General features: G+C 39.6%; 2 protein-coding genes across 3 annotated transcripts in view; one reads left to right on the forward strand and one right to left on the reverse strand.

The window, feature by feature from the left end:
* LOC110062853 (uncharacterized) overlaps window positions 1-2146 on the reverse strand; it is a 42106-nt gene extending 39960 nt beyond the window's left edge. For both annotated transcript variants that reach the window (XM_089298922.1, XM_089298921.1), the window contains exons 1-2: window positions 2082-2146; window positions 1067-1390 (exon numbers count right to left, since the gene is read on the reverse strand). In XM_089298922.1, the coding sequence (XP_089155048.1) occupies window positions 1067-1374 (308 nt within the window). In that variant the 5' untranslated portion in view covers window positions 1375-1390; window positions 2082-2146. The remainder of the gene's footprint in view (window positions 1-1066; window positions 1391-2081) is intronic.
* Window positions 2147-2200: 54 nt separating this feature from the next.
* The window catches only part of LOC110062852 (uncharacterized), a 50109-nt gene continuing 26971 nt past the window's right edge, over window positions 2201-25338 (forward strand). Inside the window, exons 1-32 of the mRNA XM_089298919.1 lie at window positions 2201-2494; window positions 6340-6412; window positions 8302-8412; window positions 9035-9159; window positions 9929-10112; window positions 11005-11409; window positions 11917-12045; window positions 12433-12518; window positions 12862-12928; window positions 13028-13072; window positions 13379-13518; window positions 14045-14264; window positions 14797-14894; window positions 15222-15299; window positions 16691-16724; window positions 16969-17072; window positions 17352-17433; window positions 17676-17789; window positions 17999-18067; window positions 18278-18409; window positions 18639-18690; window positions 19045-19105; window positions 19655-19745; window positions 20014-20151; window positions 20794-20946; window positions 21341-21400; window positions 22190-22341; window positions 22654-22747; window positions 23017-23067; window positions 23536-23636; window positions 24050-24212; window positions 24805-24902. Coding sequence (XP_089155045.1) covers window positions 2361-2494; window positions 6340-6412; window positions 8302-8412; window positions 9035-9159; window positions 9929-10112; window positions 11005-11409; window positions 11917-12045; window positions 12433-12518; window positions 12862-12928; window positions 13028-13072; window positions 13379-13518; window positions 14045-14264; window positions 14797-14894; window positions 15222-15299; window positions 16691-16724; window positions 16969-17072; window positions 17352-17433; window positions 17676-17789; window positions 17999-18067; window positions 18278-18409; window positions 18639-18690; window positions 19045-19105; window positions 19655-19745; window positions 20014-20151; window positions 20794-20946; window positions 21341-21400; window positions 22190-22341; window positions 22654-22747; window positions 23017-23067; window positions 23536-23636; window positions 24050-24212; window positions 24805-24902 — 3644 coding nt within the window. The 5' untranslated portion in view covers window positions 2201-2360. The remainder of the gene's footprint in view (window positions 2495-6339; window positions 6413-8301; window positions 8413-9034; window positions 9160-9928; window positions 10113-11004; window positions 11410-11916; window positions 12046-12432; window positions 12519-12861; window positions 12929-13027; window positions 13073-13378; window positions 13519-14044; window positions 14265-14796; window positions 14895-15221; window positions 15300-16690; window positions 16725-16968; window positions 17073-17351; window positions 17434-17675; window positions 17790-17998; window positions 18068-18277; window positions 18410-18638; window positions 18691-19044; window positions 19106-19654; window positions 19746-20013; window positions 20152-20793; window positions 20947-21340; window positions 21401-22189; window positions 22342-22653; window positions 22748-23016; window positions 23068-23535; window positions 23637-24049; window positions 24213-24804; window positions 24903-25338) is intronic.

A 25338-nucleotide genomic window follows, 5' to 3' on the forward strand; every position in this document is an offset into this window, starting at 1 on the left:
CTATAACGAATTTTAGTATCTTATGATGAATTTTAGTATTTTATCGTCCATTGTAATTTAATATATTTTCCTTATATTGGTTTCGTTATCGTTTTTCTCATTTTTATTCTGTAAGAACATTGAGATTTTTTAATGTAATGCGCTAGAAATAAATTATTATTATTATTATTATTATTATTATTATTATTATTATTAATGGACCAATTCAGTGATGTCATGATGTCATGCTTGTCCTTTTTTGCCCAACAATAAACCTCAACAAATAACCCCCTACCAAACCCTCTCCAGGCATGAATACTTATCACATTACACACCTTAGCATTGTTACAGTAGCTGGTACATGAACTTATCTTCCAGCCCAAAAAGAGAGACTGTAACACTAAAGTAACTTCCCTGTGTTCAGCAGACTCAAAACATTGACCCTAGCCAGGGCTTTAACCTGGCCTACTTAAGTCAAAATCTACCACAATATTATTTGCCATATTTTCTAGATTTAAACTCTTTTAGCTCACTACATGCACATGGAGTGTAGGAAAGTGTCTGTATTGAGGTAATTTAAAAAAAAAAAATTTTTAATTTTATGTATAACATATATGAGACACATTTATAACTATTATATAGATGTAGAGCTGGTGAGACCAAAACCACTTTTCGTCATCTGTTGTTAAATCAATGGGTGTAGACTAAGTGGGGATAATCAATTGTACAGAAGTGATGTTTAGATAAATGAGTTATCATTCAACAACCTTTGCTTGTAACCTTCTGTATCAGATGTGTGTTGATACGTGTAGAAACAAAATTAACCAACACCTATCACTTGACGAAATGCTAACTTTTATTTAGTTATATTGCACTTTTAATTAGAACAAGTTTTATTGTTGGTCGGTACAAAAAAATTGGACCCTCTCCTCTTCTGGACCCCCTTTTGGATTCCCTTTTGGGGTCCAGGAGGTGAATCCAGATCGGGGGTGGGGGAGGGGGTGGGGGTCCACATTAATTTTTGTACCAACCTACTTATTTCCTGTAGTACTGTAAAAGAAGGCAAATAGGGCTGAATGCAGTTTACCTTGGAGATGACAATGGACTGGGCAGTGGACTTCCTCCCTCACTACCTGAATGGTCAGCTATTCTGTGTTGTCGCAAATTAACCCGCGACTGAAACAACCGATTGCACTTTTCACATTTAAACTTCCCTTCTGCCACGTCTTGGTGGTTTGCCCGTCTCAAGTGATATTTTAGCCCCCAGAAAGATTTGAAGTCTTGATTACAGCCTTGCACAGGACATATAACTGTTCCATTTTGTGCAAGTTGTTCTTTTAGCTCAGCCAAATTCAGATTTATTGGTAGGTCATCAGAATCTGCCGCAAGTGACATCACAAGAACAGGACATCTAAAAATATATTACAGCGAAAAGAACTGTCGGAAATTTCGTGTGCAGGGATATGATACGGAGCATGCATTACACTATTAAACTCGAGAATTATGACGAGTAGCAGCAAGCCCACCCAAGTACAAGTAAAAATTAGTCTTTAGCCGGTTTCAAAACAAATAGAAACAAAATGGCGGAACCATGTGCAGCACATGGCTCGTTTATACGAGTACAAACAGGGTTTCTATTCCAGCTAAATAGTAGTGAATTTAATAATTTGACATCGAACAAAAGTAGGTGTTTGTCTTTCGTGAAACTAAACGGATGGAGGAGTATTCCAAAATCTTGTTTGACTTGAATTAAGTTTCAACTCGTTGATTTCTCGGAGAGTCTTAATTACCAAGAACGATGCTTCGAACTCTTACAATAAATTCAGTTTTACGACTTAAAATGAGATGAATTATTGCGAAAGTGCATAAAAAAAAGTTTTAACGAGAGAAATAAAATATTTCGCTCGAAGCCCAAGTGCCGACCAGGATTCGAACCAACGACCCCTTTCTTCCAAATCACGCTTCAAGCGTGTTTGAACGGTTTACCACTTCGCTACATGGTCATCCCCGCCTAAAAGACTTGTAACGAAATTTGGTGGGTGCTTCAATTGCCTACTTGGCTCAAAAGAGAACAAAAGTAATCCAATTACGATAAAACGTACCTAAATTTTGCTCAACTCAACTCCAGCAAATGGCGTCCATGTTGGTCTACTCACTGGCGGAGAGAAACTGAGTACGAACAAAACTAATACTTTCGGCTCCTTTGATTTTACTTCCGGCAGGAGAACGAGGTTCTAATCGTTCGGCGTTCGAGTTGGTTACCAGGGAAAATTGAATATGGCGCCCAAAACAAAAGAAGAGTCCAGGTTCGGAATGGAGTCGTAATTGACTTCTAGAACACAAGACCAATTCTACAGCCTTTTGGTGACTTTTATAAGAACATGGATGGAATTTATGAAGTTTCGTTGTCAGAGAAAGTCAAATCCTTAGAAGAAGATCTCAAAAAGGAGTTGAAGGAATTACAAAATGAAGTCGAAGAGGGAAATTTTCTGAGCTCAGTACCAAAGGCATTCGGGTGAGCCATTCGTGACCAGTTTTATCTCTTTTCTTAGTTGACATATGTACATGTAAATTTAATTGTCATTTAGTTGTTGCTTGATTTGACAGCGAGCAAACTTGACAGCATAGTTGAAATGTTACCGTATATGTACATGTACGTATCGTATGAATAGTAGTTTGATGAAGTCTTATAAACAGACGTGGAGATGCTTTGGGTCACTAATTTATTAATTGGAGCTTAGATGTATCTTTAATTATTTATGATTTGTGATCAGACGCTCTAAAGGGCTAATTTGAATTGGCATGTCAGCGTTAAACGCAGACTGCAGATTGCAAACTACTGTAACTGCAGAAACAGGGGTTGCCATTCGATTATGGAGATTGCTTACTGTAAATATAGGGTAACTGAGGCAATCCTGAGCGTTCCGGAGACTAGCCTGAATGACATTAGACTATCCAGAGCACCACTCAGTAACTAGAATGCAGACTTTTGCTCCTGACAGCAAGCTAGAGCAACACCCAGGCTAGTCTGTTTACAGTTACGTATGTAACACTTGATAATAGAAATGGTTACACAACATACATGTACACGTACACATACATATGTACAACATCTGCAGCCTGTAGGATCGAGGCATAAACGAAGTCGCCCATTTTCTTTTTCTCTAATAACCAGGGAGTTAACCCAATCTGTAGGTTGTGTTACTTTTGCAATGATATCTTGACTTTCCATCTCATGTAATTCAGCTTGTAATTTATCTTTCAACTCTATGGGCACTTTGCGGGGTGCATGGACCACCGGTGATACTTCAGGATCCAGTGTGATGTGATACGTAAAGTCGTCAAAACATCCAACTGTGCCATTGAAACATTCTGGGTGCATCTCCATCAGCTCTTGTTTACTTGTGATTGATGGCCGCTCTTCCAGTGGTACATGACTTCCAATGTAACTCGAGCTTTTCTTGCAACTACCCGAATTGTGAGCTGGGGCATTGAAACTGCTAGTTGGATCAGCCTGGTCTAATTGATTTGTTCTTAGTGTGCAGTTTAGGGTGACCAGTTTTAGTGCAGTGCACGCTTTTAGACCTAGAATAGCTGGCCCTGAAGTGTCTGTGATGTAGAAAATGCAGTTGATCTTCTTCTCTTTGTACTTGCAAGGGATGTTTATAGTGCCAAGCTGCTTGATTACAGAGCCACCATATGCTGAAAGGACAGCTTCATTCTTTTCCAGTGCTTCTGGTTTGGGGTTTCCTTCGTCGTCAAACTTCTCTGGGACGATTGTGCAAAGTAGCCTGATAGGCTAAACATTGCTCTGTGCACCTGTGTCTACCTTGCACTGGAGATTAATTTTGCGCTTCTCTTCTGGCTGAGTTACCTCAAGTGTTGCGAAGACTTCATCGCGTGTGTCATGTGTCGAATGTTGCGTGTCTTCTATGGTGTTATCCTCCATGGTACTGATTGTCAGAATTTCATCATTGTCCTCGTTGCCCCTGTCCTCAATCGTGTGAATAACTTTTTTGGAGGCCGGCTTTCTTCCTTGGTTAAGTTGTTTCTGTTTGCTGGGTCAGCAGACAGACTGCCAATGATTAGCTTTACCGCATTTTCGACATAATGTACTGTAAGCTGGACATTTGTTCCTCGGGTGTTGTTTTCTGCAGTTGTTACAGAATTCCCTTTCTTGTTCCTTATAAATGGCATCTATACTTCTACCCTCTTGATGGCTTTTGCTACTTCCTGCCAGTGTCTTCATATGTTTGCTTGTCGCTTCATGGCTTCTTGCAGTCTCAATAGCGGCTGCAAGGGTCAATGATTTGTCTCCGCTTATGAGAGACTTCTGGACATCGGGATTTCTTGAGCCCCAAATGAGCTGATCCAAAACTCTGTCTTCGACTTCGGCATTGTCGCAAAATTGACATTTTGCTGCTAGATTTTTTAATCTTGAGATAAAATCATCCACTGGCTCGCCTTGTTCTTGTCGCATTCCTTGTAGTGTGTATCTGTGAATTCGATGAGTCATCTTCGGTTCCAATTGATTCTCGAACCGTTCGAAAATAATGGCAGGCTTTTTCCTGTCTTCCTCCTTTGTGAATGTCCAACTGTTGTTTAAATCCAGGCCTTTTTCACCTGACCAGAGTAAAATATAGCTCACTTTTTCTTCGTCATCGGCATCTTTGAGAATGCTTGAGAGCATAAGCTGACATTTTTGTTTGAATCTTGCGAATGCAGTTATCGGATCAGGAGCGTCCCAGTTCATCTGTGGCGACGCAAAAGACGTTGCTGTTGCCATAATTCGCTTCTGCTGGCCTCTTTTGATTAAACTCTAGAAATTACTCTTGTAAAACGCTGTCACCATGTAGTGTGTTGTCGAAGAGGTTTACTCTGCTTGTTCATACACACCGCGTGGATGTGTGTGCTCTCTAGATTTGCATAATGTGCTAGCCTACTTAAATATGCGTACACAAAATATAACATACAATAGGTGCTAATTCTCACGTGCCAATATGTTACAGTTACCCCTTGTCTTCTGTATGCATTTTACGCCCCAGTCTGCAGTCTGGAGTGCAGTCTGCAGCCTGTTTTTCACCCATTACTCTGACAAATTGTGTGACCATTGAAATGCACCCGAGAATCACTTCCAACATTGGCCATTTTCACACTAGAGACGGATAATCCGTCTAGATGGATTATCCTTCTGCTACTTTTCCGTCTTGGTATGGGCCATTTTCACACTAGAGATGGATAATCCATCCAAGACAGGTTATCTGTCCACCACAGATAATCCGTTTTCACACTAAGACGGATTATCCGTGCTGGATGGATAACACGTCTTAGAAGGACTTTCTGTCTCTAGTGTGAAAATGGCCAACCAAATCTCAACCTTTTTGATTGCCTCTTAATAACATTGTTACTATTCTGATTTTGATATAATGAATTATAATTTATTAGCTTAACAAGGAGACTTGTACACACTTTAGGGCTTTCTCTCCCTACACTGTACCAATCACTTATTTTTAGTGTACTGTACATGTAGTTGCTGAGTTCTTGTAAAATCTTCAGCAATCAGGGGGGATGATTCTTGATTCCTTTAGCTGTTAGATTCTTAGATTATAGAATGATATTTGATTGATTCTGTAGGGAGGTATCAGGAGTATCGTAAGGTTAATTACACTGTATAATCCATCAAATATTTTAGTCCATACGTGTTGGTCTAAATGCATTCACATTACTGAATATGCCCCAACTAAAACTGGGGAGTGTCTGAGTGATATTTCTCAATTTTGAAAACTGTGTATGCTGCAAAAAAAAAATAAACAAACACAATAGCCTCTATTCGTTCAATATATTCCTCAAAGCTCACAGTTGTTTCTCGAACTGTGCTCTCAGAACAGATAATGTCTGTAGAGAAATATCTGTTGAATCCAGACATATTTTTGCTTCAAGTGTCCAGAGTCTACATGTACATGTATTGTTTATATATTATATAGAATAGATCTCAGGTGGTTATTTCAATGTAGTACTATATTAAAAATATAATGACTCAAGAAAAAAGTGTTTTGCAATTCTGAGTGCTTGAAGCCTCCCTGTGTGCCAATACACACATTTTATATATTAATATTTTTAGCTTTTGCAGTTTATGAAATTGGAACTTCTTTTGGTATTCAATTTAAAATCATTTAGGCCAAAATTGCTATGATAATAATTGTTATACCATCTGGTTACTCAGTTAATATCAAAATTGGATAAGATCTGTGCGACATTTGAGTTGTGTGGTAAAGAATTCTTTGTTGATATTGTTTGTTTTCATAGTGCAATGCTAAATGAAGTGTACATGTATGAACATTTTCGCTCTTATTTTTGAAGGTCTGTCCCTTTACCAAAGGATGTTGATCATTTTAAGAGGGAGAGGAAGTTGGCCATTAGCAAGAGTCTTCAGGTGTGTTTCATTCATTGAATGCTTCGGATGGTGGAGAGTCCCTGTATAAGCCCAACCCGTAGATTAGCCACACCCCTAATTTGGAAGCATTTACTGTACATCTACTTCATACCCTCAGTCCCTGCTGCTCTGCAAAATCAGAAATCTACTCTTAGCGACTAACAATAACTCCCCCCCCCCCCTACACTGTACTGCAAATCTTTGACTGTAGTATATAAAACCATTAAGGTCAGAAACCCGGGCAACCCAAAGGCACACTCAAGCACTTGCTCAGATTACAAAACATGGACACACACTACATACTAGCTTGGTTATATGACCACTGTTCATAGTTCTGGATGTCTACAGGACACCACAGATAACCTCTTTGTCATCAATTCATCGGCCTGCATTAGTCGGTGTCAGCCTTGGATTATACGCCTTACATGTATATGATATTTATTTTATTTAACCCTAACCCTAACCCTGTTTGAATTTGTAATTGTAGTTGCATGGTAGATTTTAAGGGCCACAATGAGAAGTACTGGTTTTTGCCAGTAATTGTGTTATCCAATAAAGTTATTATTATTATTATCATCATCATCATTTTCAGCAGCAGCATCATCATCATCATTATCATCATTAATTTTGTTGATTGCTAAAGGCTGCATTGTACAATGTACAATGTAGTTCTTCGTAGAGGATTTCCTTTGGTATCTTGCATCCAGCATGGATGGCCGAGCCAGCTCATGTACACCCTGCATTGTCTGAGCACTGTGTACATGATGGAAGGGCCCGGGCATACAAGTACCAGTACATTTAATACTTTGTCGCTCCATTGAATGTCAATGAAGCTGTTTAGCTTGCACTCTTGTTTGGCCTACATGTATGCATGTTTTCCAGGTCTCACTGGCATATAGGAGCATGCCGATGATACAGGCATTGTACACCAGTTGCCATCTTAGTTCACACTGTGAGCTTTGAATTCTCTCAGTCACAGTTTGTAATTATAGGGTGGCCTATAAGAGTTGTTGTGGCCTAATCCAGATGCATTATTTTATCATTCGACCTTGAGGGGCAGGTTGTCCCTGATGGTGAACTGGTGGACAACATCTACATGTATATCCTAAAGCCCATGCAACCAATATTGAATAAGGAAGGCAGACTTTGGCAGGAGAGCAGTTAACTGGCTGGGAGCTGCCCAGCTTGAGGTGGGCAGTAGCTGTGACCCAGTGCGATTCAAAGATCCTTTCCACCAAGCACTGTGGCTTATTGAGCAACAATCAAGTACTGTGACTTGTCACTGGTAAACTGCTGCTTCCTGTAAATTATTTTGATGCTGTGAGGTTAGACTGGAGTGTCCTCTCCAGGGTGCAAGCTAAGGCATTGCGATATGAAGCTCTAAACAACTGTTGCCTAAGCAGTACAAATGTATGTGTAGGTCCCACCTCTCCATGTTGAAGATGGATCCTAAGGATAGGATGTCTCTGGATGTTTTCTCAGGGTTGATTCCCAAAGCTTTTCCTGTGGCCAGGTATGCTGTAGGGCCTGCAGCGTGTGTTCAGAATCAGTTTCCTTCTCCTAGATGAGCTGCCTTTCAGGGCTGAGGAGCCTCATCTACCCATTGTGTGGATGGCCATTCTAACAAAATCAACTACCCTTTGACAGGTCTTGTTTCTGTCCTGGCCAGTTCCACAACCTTCCTTGCTGAACTAATCCTCAGTCAGGGGACCAGCTTAGTCGCCAACCACCTGACCATGAACAAGCATTACTGGGTTACATGTTTACCTGTAGCAGAGAAAAAACTCTGACCTAATAACCATTTTATAATTAACTTAATATTATTTTAAGTATGGCACATTTAACTATCATGATGATTAAGCTACAGTGTGTTCTGATCTATTTTACAGGTGCATGAGGCTAAACCCTTGATAATACAGTCAGATGTAATGCATGAAGAGATGACCAGCTGTTGTCAAGTGGAATATACTGCAAAAAGCATCCCACTCCTGCTTCATCAGGTCAGTTTGAAAAAGAAGAAGGTCACACTTAAGTCAAGTTATTCATGTACTGGTTGCATCAAGATCAAGTCTTAATCTTGATGATCAGTTGATGGTCGTGCCAGGGAAATGTAGATTGGTGGGAAGTTGACTTTGGACATTTAAGGAACCCAAGAGAATACTTTCTACTTGGTCATGTTTTTAATTTGTTCAGGAACAGATTAAGGGGGGGGGGGGGTGGGTGAGTGGCTATTACCACCCTCACCCCTCTTTATTTTGAGAAGCAAAATCTTAAAAAAGGAGAATATCGTGAATATTATGAGAGCAATGAAGGAGCAAACTCTGGACAAGTACCTTGAGCATTGTAATTTCTATGCTGTGGCATTGCCAGTATTTCTGGTTTAACAGCAATTGGGTTCCAATTCTCAAATTCTAACAATTTTTGGGCAATTCATGCCCTGTTGATTTTACAACCCCAAGGTACTGTACCAGCCAATGCCCCCTCCCCCCTTGAAAAATACTGGATCTGTACCTAATTATACACTGTACATGTAATGCTCACCACTAACCAGCTGGATGAACATTTGGGAAATATTGCAAGAGTACTCACATGTAAACTTTACGGTTTGTTATTTTTCTGCAGTTTTTTGTGGACAGGATAGAACACTTAGTTCAGTGCAAACATATGCACATGCTACGATGGGCTCGCTTCTGTGAACACACAAAAGCCATTGAAAACCTTTATCCTATATACCAGAAAAGGCTCAGGTATGCAAAATGTGAATTTTGTATGTCAGTCTTTCAAACTACAAAAGCCCAAATGCTTCTTTTGGCAGTTGTTGGATATAAATGTTCATGTACAGTGCACTGTAGAAAGGATTATTTTTATGGCCTACCAGCATTCCTGTTTGCCATGAGTGAATTGTACTGTATGTAGAGTTGTAGGGAGACAAATAGACAGTTTTTTTGTTTGTTTTATTGTGTTTTGTTTTGTTTTTTTGTTTGTTTGTTTGTTTGTTTGTTTCTGCTGGATGTGCACTTAATCAAAAATTAGTTTGAAGTACTACCACCTGAACATAGGACAACAAAAGTCACATTATGATTCCATAATTATAACATGATTAAGACTTCCAACCTCTGGCTATTTACACATACATATAGTTATAAATAGGGAGGCATAGTAACTCAGGACCACCAAAAGATGTAAACTACATAATTATCAAGTTCCAAATGGGTGCTGGAAGAGGGGAGGACCCAGGGTAACAGGAACAAGAGCATAGTCTTGACTACTTACCAGAACCATTTGCCGTTAGGTAACAGTAGTCTCTCTGATATGGTGCATTCGTTTTTAGTTTTACCTTGGTGGGGACTGTGTGAAGTCAATGGCCTGTTATGTAGACAGTCTCTGGATCTCAAGTCTGATGACCACTTGCATTTATTAAGTCATCAGCTTAACCTAACTCATCAGAAAAATTATTGCAGGAAATGTTATCTTTTTTTTATTACAGAAGATATCCTCTTTCTCTTTTATTGTCAGTTATATCATGGAGGAATATCAAGACTGCCTAAAACGAGCAAGGCGATTGGCTGTGGCATGTGAAGCAACACTTGCTGGAAGTGATTCAGCAATGAGTGTAGTCACAATGGAAGACTTGTTGATTTACACTCGCTGGTTAATCTGTATGCTGCATTCAGTCAAGGCTATGCATGCATTCATCAGGGTGAGTCAGCCGTGTCTTGAGTTTAGGAGGGTTGGCCAAACTCCTGTGGAGCAGGGGCAAATAGTGCGGCTTGCAGCCAGACCCAATGTGATTTCCAGTTTAGACAGGAAAGAGACTAACATTTGTCCACCTAACAGACTAATATTTGATTCCACCTACATGTACTGAAGAAGGGCTAAGCCCGAAATGTTTACTAGATTAATATTTGACACTTTTAAGAGCCTTTTGAGCCTTAAATCTAATTTATCAGCAGTGTCACGCATCTTATGAGTTTTTTGTCCATTCCTACTGAATAATATTTGTCCTGTTGGTGACAGCCAGGTCAATCTCATGGGACATTGCCAAACTGTTATGCTGAACAGCCAATGTGAAACAACGGGACCCAACTCATTTATTCGGTTTAGGATGGTGGCCAAGTGCATGGCACTTGTTATGTATACAATTTGGGACAGTGGCTAAATCGACATGAGTCCAGGTTCTAAACTCAACCTCTTATATTCAATTTGGGACAGTGTCAAACTTGTTTGTCGAGTTTAGGGCAGGTGGCATCTCGTACGTCCATTTGCATGGACATGGACCAGCCTCTGGTAATTGCAGTTTGGGCACTGGGGCCACTCGTGTCTCTATGTTAAGGCAGGAATCAAACTGATTGTGTTTAATTTTGGAAAGGGTTTCATGGGACATGGATCCAGCCTCGTGTATCTAGTTTGGGATAGACTTCAAACATTCGTGTAGAATCATGTAGTATGTTACATGTATACATGTGCTTAATATCCGTGGATGAGATTTTAAACCAACAGCTTTACTGTGGAGTTTTGAACCCTTCTCCAATTGTTCTTCAGTGTAATTGATAAAATTTAAATCTCAAACTCCCAAGTGATCTTCTTTGCAGACGATTGAATGGCTTCCCTTGACACACAAGAACAGCATTCAGCCTCAAGTCAGTGAAAAAGAAGAAAAACCACCAGAGCAAGAACGTAAACAGTCAATGGCCCCACCCTCCAAAGCACGAGGCCAGCTGAAAAAGATCCTCAGTCAAGTATCAATCACTGCACATCTTCATATCTTGAGGCCGCAACCTACACCTGATGCAAGTCTTCCACCTCCTCCTCCACTCAGTTTGTCCCCATATCAATTGGTGTCAGGGACGAATCCTTCTATTGCAGCAGCTGCTGCTGCTTCTGGTGGTGGATTGGCTTCAGACGAAATAAACTTGAAGTTGCCCCTGCACGAGACGTCTTTTGTCACCATAAAGGCATTGTTGGAATTCTTGATGACCTGTTATGCTGTTGAAATGGTAATGGCACAACAACTGTCTAAAGTTTAAGAATGTCGTAAACATATTCATGGTTACAGGTTGCTGAAAGCATTCATAATCTGTAGTCATACTTTACTGGAAAAAATGTTGTCAAGGTTAGATAGAGATACAGGTTAGGGTGATTTGCAGAGAATATTACCCGCGACATTTATATTTAAATTGTGTTTAGGAAAATGGGGCTACTTTTCAACATGCTATACTACTATGAATGCAGGATTAACAAGGAAACAATGGCATAAAGTCTCAATGTTTGCATTCAAGTATACACTTTCAGCTAAATTTCAAATTTCTGTACAGTATGTTAGATGTCATAAGGCCTTATGCGTCCCATGGCGCAATGACGCAGATGATGATGATGTTAGCCACCTCCCTGTTTCTCAGAATACTTACATGTATTTTATGGGTTTCTCAAAACCACGTTTGTTTAAATCATGTTACACTGCAGTGTGTCTAATAGACCACTGTCACATTATACGCTTCTTGCAGGATATAAATCAAATAAACACACATGCAGATGAAATGGATCTTTTTACAATGGTCTCAAGGAGGTTCAAAAAGGTGTTTTCAAAGCAAGAGCAGATGAAGACTTTCCCTATATACGATGCATCAATTGAGGTTAGCGAACTGAACATCCACCTTGATCCACCCTGGATCCGCCCTAAAGAAGCTTTGCCACCTGGTGTTTTCCTATGTGTTGATAGCATTTCACAGTAATCTTAAAGTTGAATGTAAAATTCCAGTTCCAGATTACGTTTTCGCATTTTGTTTGTACTGTCATTGTTTCTTTGTCACATGCACTAAAACTACAGAGCTGTTGTGTGGCGTTTACAATATTAGGGTCTTTGCAAGGACAACACGTACATCAATACCCAGAAGGCGGTACATTGAGGTGTATGATGGAATATACATGTACAGTACGTCGAAGTCACTGAGGAACTAATCTTTAAGTCTTCGAATAATTTTTGGACCACTCGACCACTCTGTAATGCTTTCTTTTTGAAGGAGTTTGGAGATTCCAAAATAAGAAGCGAAGGGGCCTTGCACACGTTCAAACAGCAGTCCAACTGGACTTCATTCAATCTTCTAAGGTGTGTAATCTTTTGCTATGATAGAATTGTGAGCTGCCTTACCAGCTTGTACCTGTAACTTCTTGCACACCTTTCAGGGTAACAAATATTCATGTGACGTTTAAAACTGTATACAGCCTTTCTGCTTTCCAAAGTACATAAGCTAAATCCCAGATAGTTAGGTATTACTGATATTCTTGCCCATATTGCCCAAAATTCTTATATCAAGCGCAGAACGTTTCTTTTTTCGATAACTGGCAATTTTCTCTGTCTGAGTGGGTGGTTAATTACTAAATTTGACTGAAATATGCTTATTAGACTGGCAGTAACGATAGAAATGTTGTGTACACTCTCCTTCCTTCAGACCAGAACAGACATCAACTCAAGTAAAAGCCATGACAAAGCTTAGACAGAAAGGAAATATTGACGAGGTGAATACCCGAACGTTTCAATGTGCTCATGAAACAATAGTTGTATTCAATGCAGACAGCTCTTAAATGGTTGTTTTCTCTAACTCCTTTTTCTTTCAGTTGCTAAGGGCTCATTCACGCTTTCTTCACGTTCAAGACGGTCAGGTGAGGTTATTTTGAACAAAACGAAATCATGTTATTAACTAAGTTTCCTTTCGACAGCTGCATTGCATACAAGATACATGTAGTAATAACATTTGTTCCGAGTATATCGTTATTGGAAGACTCATAGTGTCTCTTGAATCATACGTGTAGCACAAAAACCGGCTGACAGGCTTGCAGCTTTTTGCTTCGATCTGAAAATCTACATTGTAAACGTAATTGCTCAGGCCTGTAAACTAAGAATGCACAGTCAACTGTGCAAGACGAACGTGCAGTCCACTCAAATCATTTGTTTTTCTCTATCCTCAGAGGGTACTGTCCTCGTTAAAGGAACATGCTAAGGCGGTGTTGGACCCGCCTAAACCTCACCCAGCATCCGTGACAACTTACCGTACTCAGAATGACACAGCTGCAGTGTGGAAGCGTATTTTCAGTTATGCCTCAGTAAGGTACACTGTAAATATTTGTTTAATGTCATTTAACCATTGAAGAGATCAGTAACGTTAAACACGGTGGAGCAGTTGTCATCATGTATGATAATGAATAAGAGATAAGTAATGCCTTGACTTCTGTTGATTAACAAGGCTACTCGAGCAACCGAGAGAGCAATTCAATTAATCAATAGCAGTTTTTCTCGACTTTTGACATATTCTCTACAGTAGCGTTATACCTCGTGCCCAGAGTCTTTGTTCCCCTTGACCAGCGGTCGGGAAACGGGCGACCCTGGAAAGATCTGATTTGAAGTCCGAAAACATCGAACTTCCGGTCTAATTGCGCATTCCTAGCTGACAAAGACGTGTCTCAATTGAGATGCTAGTGCTTTTCGTCCGCTCATGTCCATTTTTTTTTAAACCAATCAAAATCTACACTGCAACGGAACTCTCGAGTCACTCGTTTCGTCAAGCTTCCACATTAAACAAAAAAGGCTCGCGAATGAGATTGATTAACGCTGTGATTCTTCTTGATCTAATTCAGTTTGAGTTCCAAGGATGATGTTCTTGAGTTCGACACTAAAATCAGTGAAGATGACATGGGTGGAAACAGTAATTCCACTGGCGAGTTTGATCTTGGCACAGCAGTTGAGTTGCTTGGTTTGGATGATGATGACGCCAAGACTCAGGCCAGTAGATTACAAGGGGCCTACATGTCCTTTCTGCTACTCCGGCACCTCAGGCTCCGGGATCTACAGAGATCGGTAAGAAATGCTCCTTACACCTTTCATGGAGAACTTATGTGTACATGCATTTCAATGACAAAGGTGAAAGTTCCATGCTAGGCGTTCCAACATATATGTAGCTGGGAGCTTAGGGGTAACCTTTGTCCTACAAAATTCAAGAACACTTATGTCCTGGAATAATAGTAGATTTGCACGTTGACGTCATTTGACTACAACTACCAGAATTCATTTCGTTTTTTCTTTATTATTTAAATTTTCAATTCCCAGTGGGGTTTAAATAACAATTGCCCGAATTAACATAAGAAACAGAAAGAGTCAAGGATTCTGGTAGTTGTAGTCAAAGGACGCCATCATGTAAATCGTTTATTTGGTTTATTGTACCTGTGAGGAAGATTATAACCTTTCAGTGCTACCATGTATAAATTCCCAATCAGCGTCCTTTCACATCTATGTGCAGGATTTTTTCCAAAAGATAGTCACACTAAGCAAGCGTTACGGCTTTGTCGCATTCAGTTATTCTGCAACTTTGTCTTCATTGTTTACCTTGCAGTGCCTTGGTTTGCTAAACTACTTCAGATCAACTGAGAGAACTTTGACGATAAATGACTGTGGTTTGTCTTTGGAAGGAGGAAAACAAAAGCCTTCCAAGTAAGTCAGCGAGGCAAAATCTGTAGGGAAGAATAGATATTGACATAAGAATAACGCTAAAAGAGTTACAAAACAGTTAAGTTCATCTTCCATGGCAAGTCTTTTTTAGGCGTATTTTTAAGGCAAGATGTATAGTAGTGTTCAGAACGACTTCTTTATTGTTACACTGAGAAGGTTTGTCATTTAGTTATAAGATCTTGTCTTTAATAAACTAGTGGAGTATGTACTTGAATTAGGGAGGTTGGAATTGGATAAAACAGCTTTTCATAAGCAGGACTGTAATTTACTTTTTTTAGCATAAACTGACTCTTGGCATTGTCATTTTAGACATCAGGTATTTCATGGCGGAGGAATTGCAGGCGTTGGATCTCATCAGTATATTCATAACACTCCAGCCGATTACAGGTACAGTAGAACCTCGATTTAACGATGTCGCTGGAGACCGGCCAAATTTGTTCGTTAAATCGAGGGTTCGTTATATCGAAAACCTCGATGTAACGAATTTGAGGGGAAACGACCAAAATGTTCGTTATATCGAGGTCATAGTTAATGATTGATTTGTAACACAGGTGACTTATGTCACGCAACTCAATGCAGTTTTCGTCACCCAGAAGTGCCGCGTTTTGAGATGCAATTCATTAAGCATAGTGGCTTTCAGTATCAGTTATTTTCACTTTTGAGCAGACGCGCAGCTTTTGTTTACAAAAGAACGACACTTTCAGAGTAGCCGATTTAAAAATGTTGCAACATAGAGGTTATACAGAAAATTGTCTATGTAAACAAGGAAACATTGTAATTCGTTATATCGAGGTAGATTTTACGTTTGGGCTTCCGAATTATGTTCGTTGTATCGAAGAATTCGTTATATCGATGTTCGTTATGTTTAGGTTCCATTCCATACATTTTACTGTAACTCTGGCCGGGACATAGAATATCGTTCGTTATATCGAGGACTTCGTTAAATAGAGGTTCGTTAAATCGAGGTTCCACTGTATAGGTTTGAGAGACCACTTTTTTACACTCTGTATTCAGAGATGAATAGATCGAGCCTGGCCATCATCCTTTTATCATGCCCTCAAGGAGGATACAATGTACTTAGCGCTCTCAACCCGTCCACGTGAAGCCCAGGACAAACGATCGCAACACTTCAACGCGACATCTCCCGACATTGTTGGCGCGTTTGGCCACCCTGTTGCAAAGTGTTGGTTGTTACTGGCTCAAATTTGACCATTTTCAAACTTGAGCCACAGCACCCAACATGTCGCAACACCTCGCAACAGAGTGGTCAAACGTGCACAACATGTTGAACCCAACGATGTCGTGATATGTTGTTTAGAAATGTTGCGATCGTTTGGCCGGGGCCTTACATAGCGGTTTTCACTTAAAACGTATTTGCTTTGGTTTTGCATTACTACGCTAAGCGATTTTTGTACGCTTAAAAAGCTGCGCCACTTTGTCTTCCAATCTGAAATAAAACCAAATCCAGTCGTGACTTACCTGTGCAAGTTTCCTCTTGCCTTGCCTCAGCCACATGTATTTTCTTCGATCTTGGATTGGTTCACTCCCTACTTGGTGGATTACCTTCGTCTTGGTTTATGGCTCTCAACTGAATACCACTCTATCCCCAGGGAAGATACAAGTTAGGTTTAAACAATCTCACAATCTCACTGCGAACCCACGTACATTTAGAACCAATATTTATATGAGTTCCACAAACATATATGACTTCAAATACGGTGCAGCCAAGATGCAGTGTTCTCTATATTCACTAACGGAACTGTTGTCGAATTTTTCAGGGTTGAACAGTCAGAATTCATGGAATTTTCGGAGGTTAGTGTTTTTGTAAATAAAGAGGTAAATATAAAAAGATAATGGAACCCTTGTTAAACGTAGCTCCTTTCCCGCCGCTATTTATAGATTATTGCCTGCAAGTCTGACACTAAAGACGAAGTTTAAAGAAAAAAATGCTTATGAAACTTTAGTTGATGTCCATGGTCCATTGGAAATTTTGATGCCCTCGAAGTGACATGATTTTCCACTTCCTCGTAACCCGTGTAAGTTCACTTGATTACAGGTCGAGAATCATGACGACTTCTTCACAACAGAGGAAGGACGAGTTCACATTCAGGACCAGCGAGGCTACTATATTTTATACGACTCTACACTGTCAGACTTTAAGTGAGTAAAACTTACGTTAAACCTTCTGCAATGAGAAAATGTCCACTTACTTTTTTCCATTCCCGCAGCTTTAACAATGAACTTTCGGCGTTTTAGTGATATTTCTGAGTAGGAAATGAGGATGGGAGGTTCTTCAGGAACTTCAACAAGAATTCCATTTTCTATCTGAAGTTCCCACAGTTGTTGTGAAGAAACTTTTCGCAGGATGAACAAGAATCGATTACGTTAATCTTTTGTTGTATACATGTAGCTCTGATGCGCCCTCTTTTCTTATTTCAGGGAACTGGAGACCGAACTTTTGTTAGTGGCGACTCACTTTATTCAGAAAGACAAAGATTTAAGACTGCCTAAAACTCTTAAGGTTGGCGACAATATTAACGACCGCTTTGAGCCTTTCACCATTCATCTTTTGCAATGCACCTTTCACCTTCCAACCCTCGATGTGCTAAAGTATCAATAACCTTAATATGTGTCCACTATTTCGCTCAATACCAGATCATTGTTCATTGCCCTATTTACATCTCTATAAATCTTCTCTCTGTAATAAGAAGCTAGAATGTGCGGCCTTCGCAGACGTTTGTTAAACCTGCCTATTTGTTTTAGTTTCAGGGAGATCACATCGATCTGGCAGCTTATGGACATCAGCAGGTAGACAGGTTTGCTGTCCTTCTGGACTTGTGGACAAATGAAGCGGCATATTTGGAAAACAAAAGACAGGTTAGTAATCAGCCTGTTTATATTTTTTATGGCTGAGGTTCTTTAAGGAAATTGCCACGTCTATAATTAATTCCGACGCGCCAGTTTTCACGCACAGCCTAACGTATTTGAGTACCCAGCACCAGGCAGTGTTTATTTAGTTATGCTTGGCTGTTTTGGACATCCTTCCAACTCCATTGACTGGTTTCTTTTATTTTTTTTTTTTCCAGCTTTTGGACTGTTATCTGGAGGCTTATCATCATGTTTTTGACCCAAAAGAAAAGAAACGGCTCGCTCAGGTTTGTAGCTGTATAGGCCCGCAAATGATCCCGCAGTATTTAGTGACGAAAAGTTGAACTGAAAGCCCATGTAGTGAAACGAATGATCCCTTTGGTCACAACAAAGGTCATCCCTGTTGTCTCTTTTCTTAAAATGTTCGTTAGTAGTATTAAGGTTGTGTCGTTGTATATTCTTGAGAGTGTTTTGTTATTATTTTTTCAACATTTCAGATAATGGTGAATGTAATGCACGCACGGCCACGATATGATTTTTCTGCTGACTACTTCGTCAAGATCTACCGCGCTGAGTGTGTCAACCTCCGGCTTCACTGCAACTTAATCAAATCAGTCCTTGACAAACAGGTTGGTAAGAATTTTGTGTGGAAGATATGAAACGACAAAGATCAGTCCTAATGGAATGTCCTGTTACCTGTATTGCTCAGTTGGTTAACAGAGACAACTGTTCAACACGTTTCCTTTTGGCGATGACGTAGTCGTCATCAAAACTGAATAGATGAATTTAAGAATAAACGCTATCAAGTGCTTTTCACTAAATTGTAGAACTGATTGATTGTTGTCATTTATCTCTCAGATTGACGACGAGCGAGAGTATATTCAAAAAGTTTGCAGGGAAGATAACCCTGGTAAGATACATGCAAATCTCACTTCCACAATGTAACTATCTCATCTTGTGCTGTGCGAGTTCTTGTCAGATCATGTCTTGACAATAAGCATGTCTTTCTGGAGCCCTTTAGAAATTAATAGATAGCGATACAGTTTTTGTAATAACCGTATCGAAAAAAAAAAAAAAAACAGACGGAAATGTAAATAGAAAGGGGGTAATTTAAACAGGTCCATGATGCATTTTCACGATGCAGCAAGTACCCTTAAGCTAATAGTGGAATAAGTACTTTCTTTTTTGACTAGCATGCGAATAATATCCGTAAAGAGTCTTGTGTGTGATGTAATAATCATTATTTTGTAATAATCATTTGCAGCATTGTTTGGTCTTCCTCATCGCATCATCCCACAGCAGCATATAGCAGTAAACACAAGTCGGTAAGAACCACATACGGTTTTGTTCATCGTTTATCTCGTGACGGGTCACTCAGATCCCTTGTGCGTGTAGTGTTTCATCCAAAGACGCGTTGGCTAAATTGGCTAAATCATTTGATGCAGAATTTGGGCTGGCTATCGTTCTTCTGGTGTGCACGTGTCTCTCTACCGAATTGTATCAGTGGTGATGGAACATTGTTGCAGCAACCTGACAAGCGTTTGAGAAGTAACCTGTACCCGGCATTCCATTCAAGACGCGAAGTTAATATTTCTCATTGCTTCATCGCAATAACCTGTCTTGTCACTCCTCTTGGAAAAAAAGCCTCTAATCCTCCTTTTTCAAGAATGTCTGTCATTCCTATTTTAGTTGCTATTGCTTTGAAATCTTAACTTTTGCCTCAGCTGGGTTGTAAGCAGACGTAATAGGGAGGGGTGCCATCATAAGTGTTAACGTTTCGTCTTGTCTTCCTTGAGTTATTTCTTAACAGTCCAAGCATAAATATAAACAAACACACAAACAAAAGCAGCTTGCTGAGATTGTTTTTATTGCAGACCCGCCCTAAGATATGTGTACATGTTAGAGTTCCATCCATCACTCGGTCTTGCCAGCAGGGTATCAGAATCACTACAGAATGCTTTAAAGGTAAAAAATATTTAATCTTTCTTTTTTTGAGCTGCGCATGTACTGTTAATAAGTCTCAATAGATCCTTAGGCTTGAAATGCGACTAGATATAATAAGACATTTTCCTTTTTTTAATGATCCAACTTAAAACAGGTTTTGTTGATGATGATGCATTGTCCCTTCAATGTTCAAGCGAAATATTCTGACGTAATTGATGTACAAAATGTCAAAATAACGATGTATAAACTTGGAAGACGTGTGCTGAACGTTCATTTTGCTTTACACTAGATGTTCATTCAGTTGCACAAACCGAAAAGCACTGGAGAGATTATCTCCCTGGAACGTCGCTTATATGAAGTAGTGCAAAAGGAATGGGACAGTCAAGAACCAACCGGCCACTCATTTGCACAGCAGACGCAGAAAGATGTGAGTACCATTTGCTTTGCTATTAGACTACGAGTATTCCGTCTTCCGCTTAGTCCGTCGAACGAGACCGTAAGTAAACCGCCGGGAAAAGTGGCCGCGTGAAATCCTGGGGGGAGAAAAGCGCGCGCTTCTCACCCCAGGATTTCGCGCGGCCGTATTTTTCTCGCGGTTTTTTTTTTTTTTTTTTTTTTTTTTTTTCTTCTCGCGTGGTAGTTTTTTTCGCATGGTAGTTTAACAATCTTTTGAGGATTCTTTGGAGCTCGCGCTTTTGGTAGACTGGACATTCTATTAAAAACCAACAACACAACAACACAACAACAAAAAAAGCGATATTTGGTACTTGATATTTGGCTGACTCACCAAAGCCTCAGAACGTAATTGTGGTCGTTGTCGAACCCAAATCTGTTTTATTTTGTTCTCTTTTATCTGTGTTCAATGACCACTGTTCTCTGAAAATCAGATGTTTTTCATATCATGTGCAATTGAAAACCAACAACTTTCATTCTGTGGTTAAATGACAGTTTTTGATAACGTAACGTTAGCTGGTCTTAACGCATGAAGTATGCCGTGGTACTTTACAATGAAATCCTTATTTTAGGTATACAGACGATTGTAAAACCACGTAATATTCTTTCATTGTAGCTCTTTTCAGAGGTGTTTGTGGAGGATCCCATCTTTGTCTGTGAAGTGGCCCAGTCTCTTGTGAACCAAGCTTCGAATTCCATGAAAGGAGGACGCAAGTCTGTCAAAGAGAAACAAAAGATTCTCACAGAGACCTGGTCAAAGCTGCTGGAGGTATGCAATAAGACAGTAAGATTGCAATAGTCAAGATCCTAACAGTTCACCATGTTCAAAGTTACTCATAATGAATGTTAGTTGCTCTTTCAAGTAAATGTAGACAAATTGCAATAGTCCACAATCGCATTCTCGGTATTGAACTGGAAATAGCTTACAATGGAGGCTTATGTGGGGGAATAGTATAAGAAAAAAAGAGATAAATGTCATTTGCATTTGAAAAGCCTCCCTATATTAGCTTTAGTTGGCCAGCAAGTTCTACAAGTAGTCCAATATCGAGAAAACGAGTCTAAACTATTACGTCACCACATGTCAAGCGGTCACAAGTGTCTCACAAAATTAGTATATGTGGATGTTAGCCTTTGATCATGACTCTGGTTTGAATTGGTTTCAGGTTGTAACTTTACGGCACAGGCTTATAACTGCTGCCCAGGAGACAGATGTAGTGACAAAGGTAGGCACTTATAGTTTTTGCTTGCAGTTCTCGCATGCATGCCTGGCTGACAACCTTTGCCAGAGATCTCTGAATATGTTAGGGTTCGTTTACTGTGCCCACTTTAGGACAATTTTAACGTGTTTTTAGGACGTTGTGTGCATGTCAGTAGCCCCAACCCTGTACAACGACGTGGGTTCAGATGAAAACAAAAAACACGGTCATCGATAGTTTTCCAGACGGCTTTATAACTTGTCGTTTCGTCGTAAAATTAAAGGATCCGACAACATCCTTGGACAACCTCACGATAGCATTTGAAACCCTTTATGGCATGACTGAGCCTTGAACAGTTTAGTCTCAATGGAATAACAACAAGAACAAGAAGCTGGAATAATAACAGAGTATTTCTGCAAATATCTTGTGCATTTGGCTCGTCCTATCAAGTCAAACAATACATGCATACACCCTTTTCATAAATGGCTGCCAATGTAAAATTCTTTTGTTTTCATTTAAATTAGCCTCACTAAACTCGTTTGGGAGTAAAAATTCTTTTGAATTATCAACTCAAAAACGAGGTTAGTCAGGCTAATTTTAATACTTACAAAAGAATTTATAATTGGCAGCCATTTATGAAAAGGGTCTATGTATAAGAGCGATGTTGGAAGGATCCAATTCAGTTGTCTAGTTCAAAATGGAATACGTTATACGTACTTTATTTTTACTCGATAACACCTCTACCACAACGTCTTTATCTTTGTCTTTTTCGTTACGATCATTTTTAGATCTCAACTTTCTGTACTCTTTTAACAGGCTTACAAACGGCAGGCTAAAGAGATTGGTTTTGATGAGTACCATGCGTTCCTTCGCGCGGTGTCCTTCGACTTTGCGCAAGCAAAACCAGATGCTGAGATACAAAATGTACTTATTACTGTCGTGCAAGAGGATGACAGCAGGGTTGACAGGTGATAAGTCACTTACTGGCTAACAAAAAAGTAGATATATCTGCCATAGGTATTGATCAATTTTTTTGAAAGATATCCAAGTTCCTTATGGAGTTTTATATTTCCATCTCCGTCGTACAGTCGAGGAAAAGACACCTCGGTAATGAAATTTCGTTTCTGCTTTCCAGGCCTTGAAAAGTGGTGAATTTGATTTTAAAATGGCGCTGTGTTAAATGACAGCAATTAAAAAATTCTTAATCCATTTACTTGTAAGGTTGTGTCTTGCATTTAAAGGTAACATATAGAAAATCAAAAATTCTGTTGTTTTCTCAGATATACACCAGCTTACACTCCTTTGGCCATTCAAGAATTGGATGAAAAGCATTTAGGAACGTTTAGCTTCCGCACAAGAGAAGGATTGTTACAGGTTTGTGAAAAATAAGCTTTCCGACATAACTAATAAATACCTGAAGTCGATTTGCCTACAAAAACATCAAAAGCGTTTTGCACTCTTATTGCTGAACGTCAATTCTTGGTATTCAGTTTGGACTCTTATCATGTCGTGGTCGCGTTGTTTTCTACGTAGTAATCAGCCTTGCTTCATTGAAAAAAAAAGGCTGGTGTTTTTCTTCTGTCGGCTGCCTCTGGATCTTTTCATTATCTTTTTTGTCTCATTTTGATTTGTGTTTATTTTAGATTATGTCTGGAACAGGTGTGGAGAAGTTGCAAACGATCCTAATGGCCCAGGTGTGAACAATTTTCCATTGATGGTAGCAACTTGTTATTTTAAAGTAGTCCTTACTATCCTCTTTTGTTCCGCTGCATGAAATTATTTCTTATTAGTTACTCTAATGCCAACGTGGTAGCGAAAGGTAGTGAAACGTCACTAACTTGCGGGTTTCAGCGAGTGTTTTATATATATATATATATATATATATATATAACATTAAAGCCCTTTTCGCATCCTTAAGTTGTTTGTTTGTTTGTTTGTTTGTTTGTTTGTTTGTTTGTTTGTTTGTTTGTTTGTTTCCGGTGTGGGACAATTTGGGGTAGGTTTATATTTTCATCGTCGTCGACTCTCGTTACTCAGCAGTTTTCACTTTTGTAGATGATGCAACATGTAGCGTTTTCGGGAAAGGAAACAACTTATCTTGCTGCGATTTCTTTAGTTTTGTTTATTTTGAAGCTCAGTTATTTGATGTTCTTTTTTTTAAGGTTGTGCACAAGAATCTCATCATTTCATCCATTCTTCAACTCGACAGCTGTTCAAAGATTATCACAGCTGCGAAAGCAAAAGCAGCTGAAACTGAGAAAAGGTATTCACATATTCAAATGATCGAGAGAACTGCAGTTGGTTTTATAGGAATGAACCTTGAAAACGCAATATATACGCTGACATCGTAATTGCTTAGCTCACATGTAGCCCTTATCGTAATTGCTTAGCTCACATGTAGCCCTTACATGTAGAGCTTAATACAAAAGTTTCTCATTTCAAAATTTACTAGTTCAATTCTTTCACACATTTACGAATTGCGGACCTATCTTTTAAACGAAGATTGTCGGGTTCGTGCCTTCAGGCCTATATACTACACAGGCTCTTAAAGTCTGTCACTCGTAGACGCAGTGAACACTTGTTTAATAATATCTGTTGTGAATTGTTATTTGTATCACTTTTACTAGCTACCTCACTAATATGCAATACACCGATTTTTTTTTTTTTTTTTTTCAGTGCTGGGTTGTCCCCAGGCTCCTCGCATGACACATCCCTCACCAGTCGTGCCAGTTCAGCCGAGGGAGCACCAGCCCACCTCGCGTCATTCTCGACCAAGAGACTTGATCGAGAATTTGAACGCAAGCTACAGGAAGTGTTTGTCTCTGTGCAGTTGGAGAAGGTATGTAACAACTAACCAGTGACCGTAAAGATATTCAAACTTTGAAGTGTAAAATCGGCAAAACAGTCGGGCGAACAGGTCAAAGTGATGTCCAATTTTCTGCCGGGGATCGGAGTGAGACCGAAGATTTCGACGGTGTCGAAGTTGCTAAGTAACGGCGCGGCGCGGCAATTTTCAGAGTTCTCTCAAGTGCCCGTGGTATTTTTGCAACGAGAGGAGACTAGGAAAATTGTTACTCGCCCAGTTTTGCCACAACAATTCTCTGTAGGTAGTTAAATTTATTTATTGAATCTATGGCGGTGAAAAGAGTGACAGTAAAGTACTCTTAATCGAAATGAGCACAAAGATTACAATATTATTGTCCAGTTAGATCTAAGGAGGGTGTTTCAGAAGTTACTGCTTGAAACTACAGTCAACTCTCTCCAAGACGGACACCGGTGTTCGAGAGTCGTGATCGCCTGGCACTAGTAATCCTGAGATAGCAAAACACAAAGCACGAACAGTATTTAATAAACGGCCTGAACTGAAGACGTGTTTTTACACACTTGCCTATAGGATTGGGTAGAGTTTTGAATGTTTCATTTTGTTTCAGACATTTTTGAGGGACAAAATGCTGAACGATTACATCCACAAGAAGGAACAAATGGGAACAGTGATGAAAAACATCGATGAAGTTATCAAGTTGAAACGGTAAATATGTAAGATCGTTCTTTTCTAACAGTAAGCCTCTTTATCGCAAGGCTTTGCTTTATTTAACAGGCCACGCAAGGCTGGACACTTATTACTTTCCGCTGATTGCATGTTGCAAAAGGAAAACTATCTTGAAATTTCAAGATCATTTACCAGGTCCAGTATATTGAACCAACTAGAAATCGAATCAAATATATAAATCTGGTCCCAGTTGTTCAAAGGGCGGTTAACCGTATCTTACGAAATGTTTTTCTTTTTTTTTTTATCCAGTGGATAAGTATTGACAAATCAAAATATGTCATCCTCTGGATAGTGATTTATATGGCGGACTGTGTTATCCAACCGTTGAACAACCAGGGCCTGGTGCCAACAGCGGGAAAACACGGGTAGACCGCGTCGGGAGTTCTTTTGATTCTCATTTGATTGGTTGAGGAGA

Source organism: Orbicella faveolata, unplaced genomic scaffold (assembly GCF_042242905.1).
Source record: "Orbicella faveolata isolate gen_17 unplaced genomic scaffold, um_ofav_v1 contig_34, whole genome shotgun sequence".
In the NCBI taxonomy this organism is placed as follows: domain Eukaryota; kingdom Metazoa; phylum Cnidaria; class Anthozoa; order Scleractinia; family Merulinidae; genus Orbicella; species Orbicella faveolata.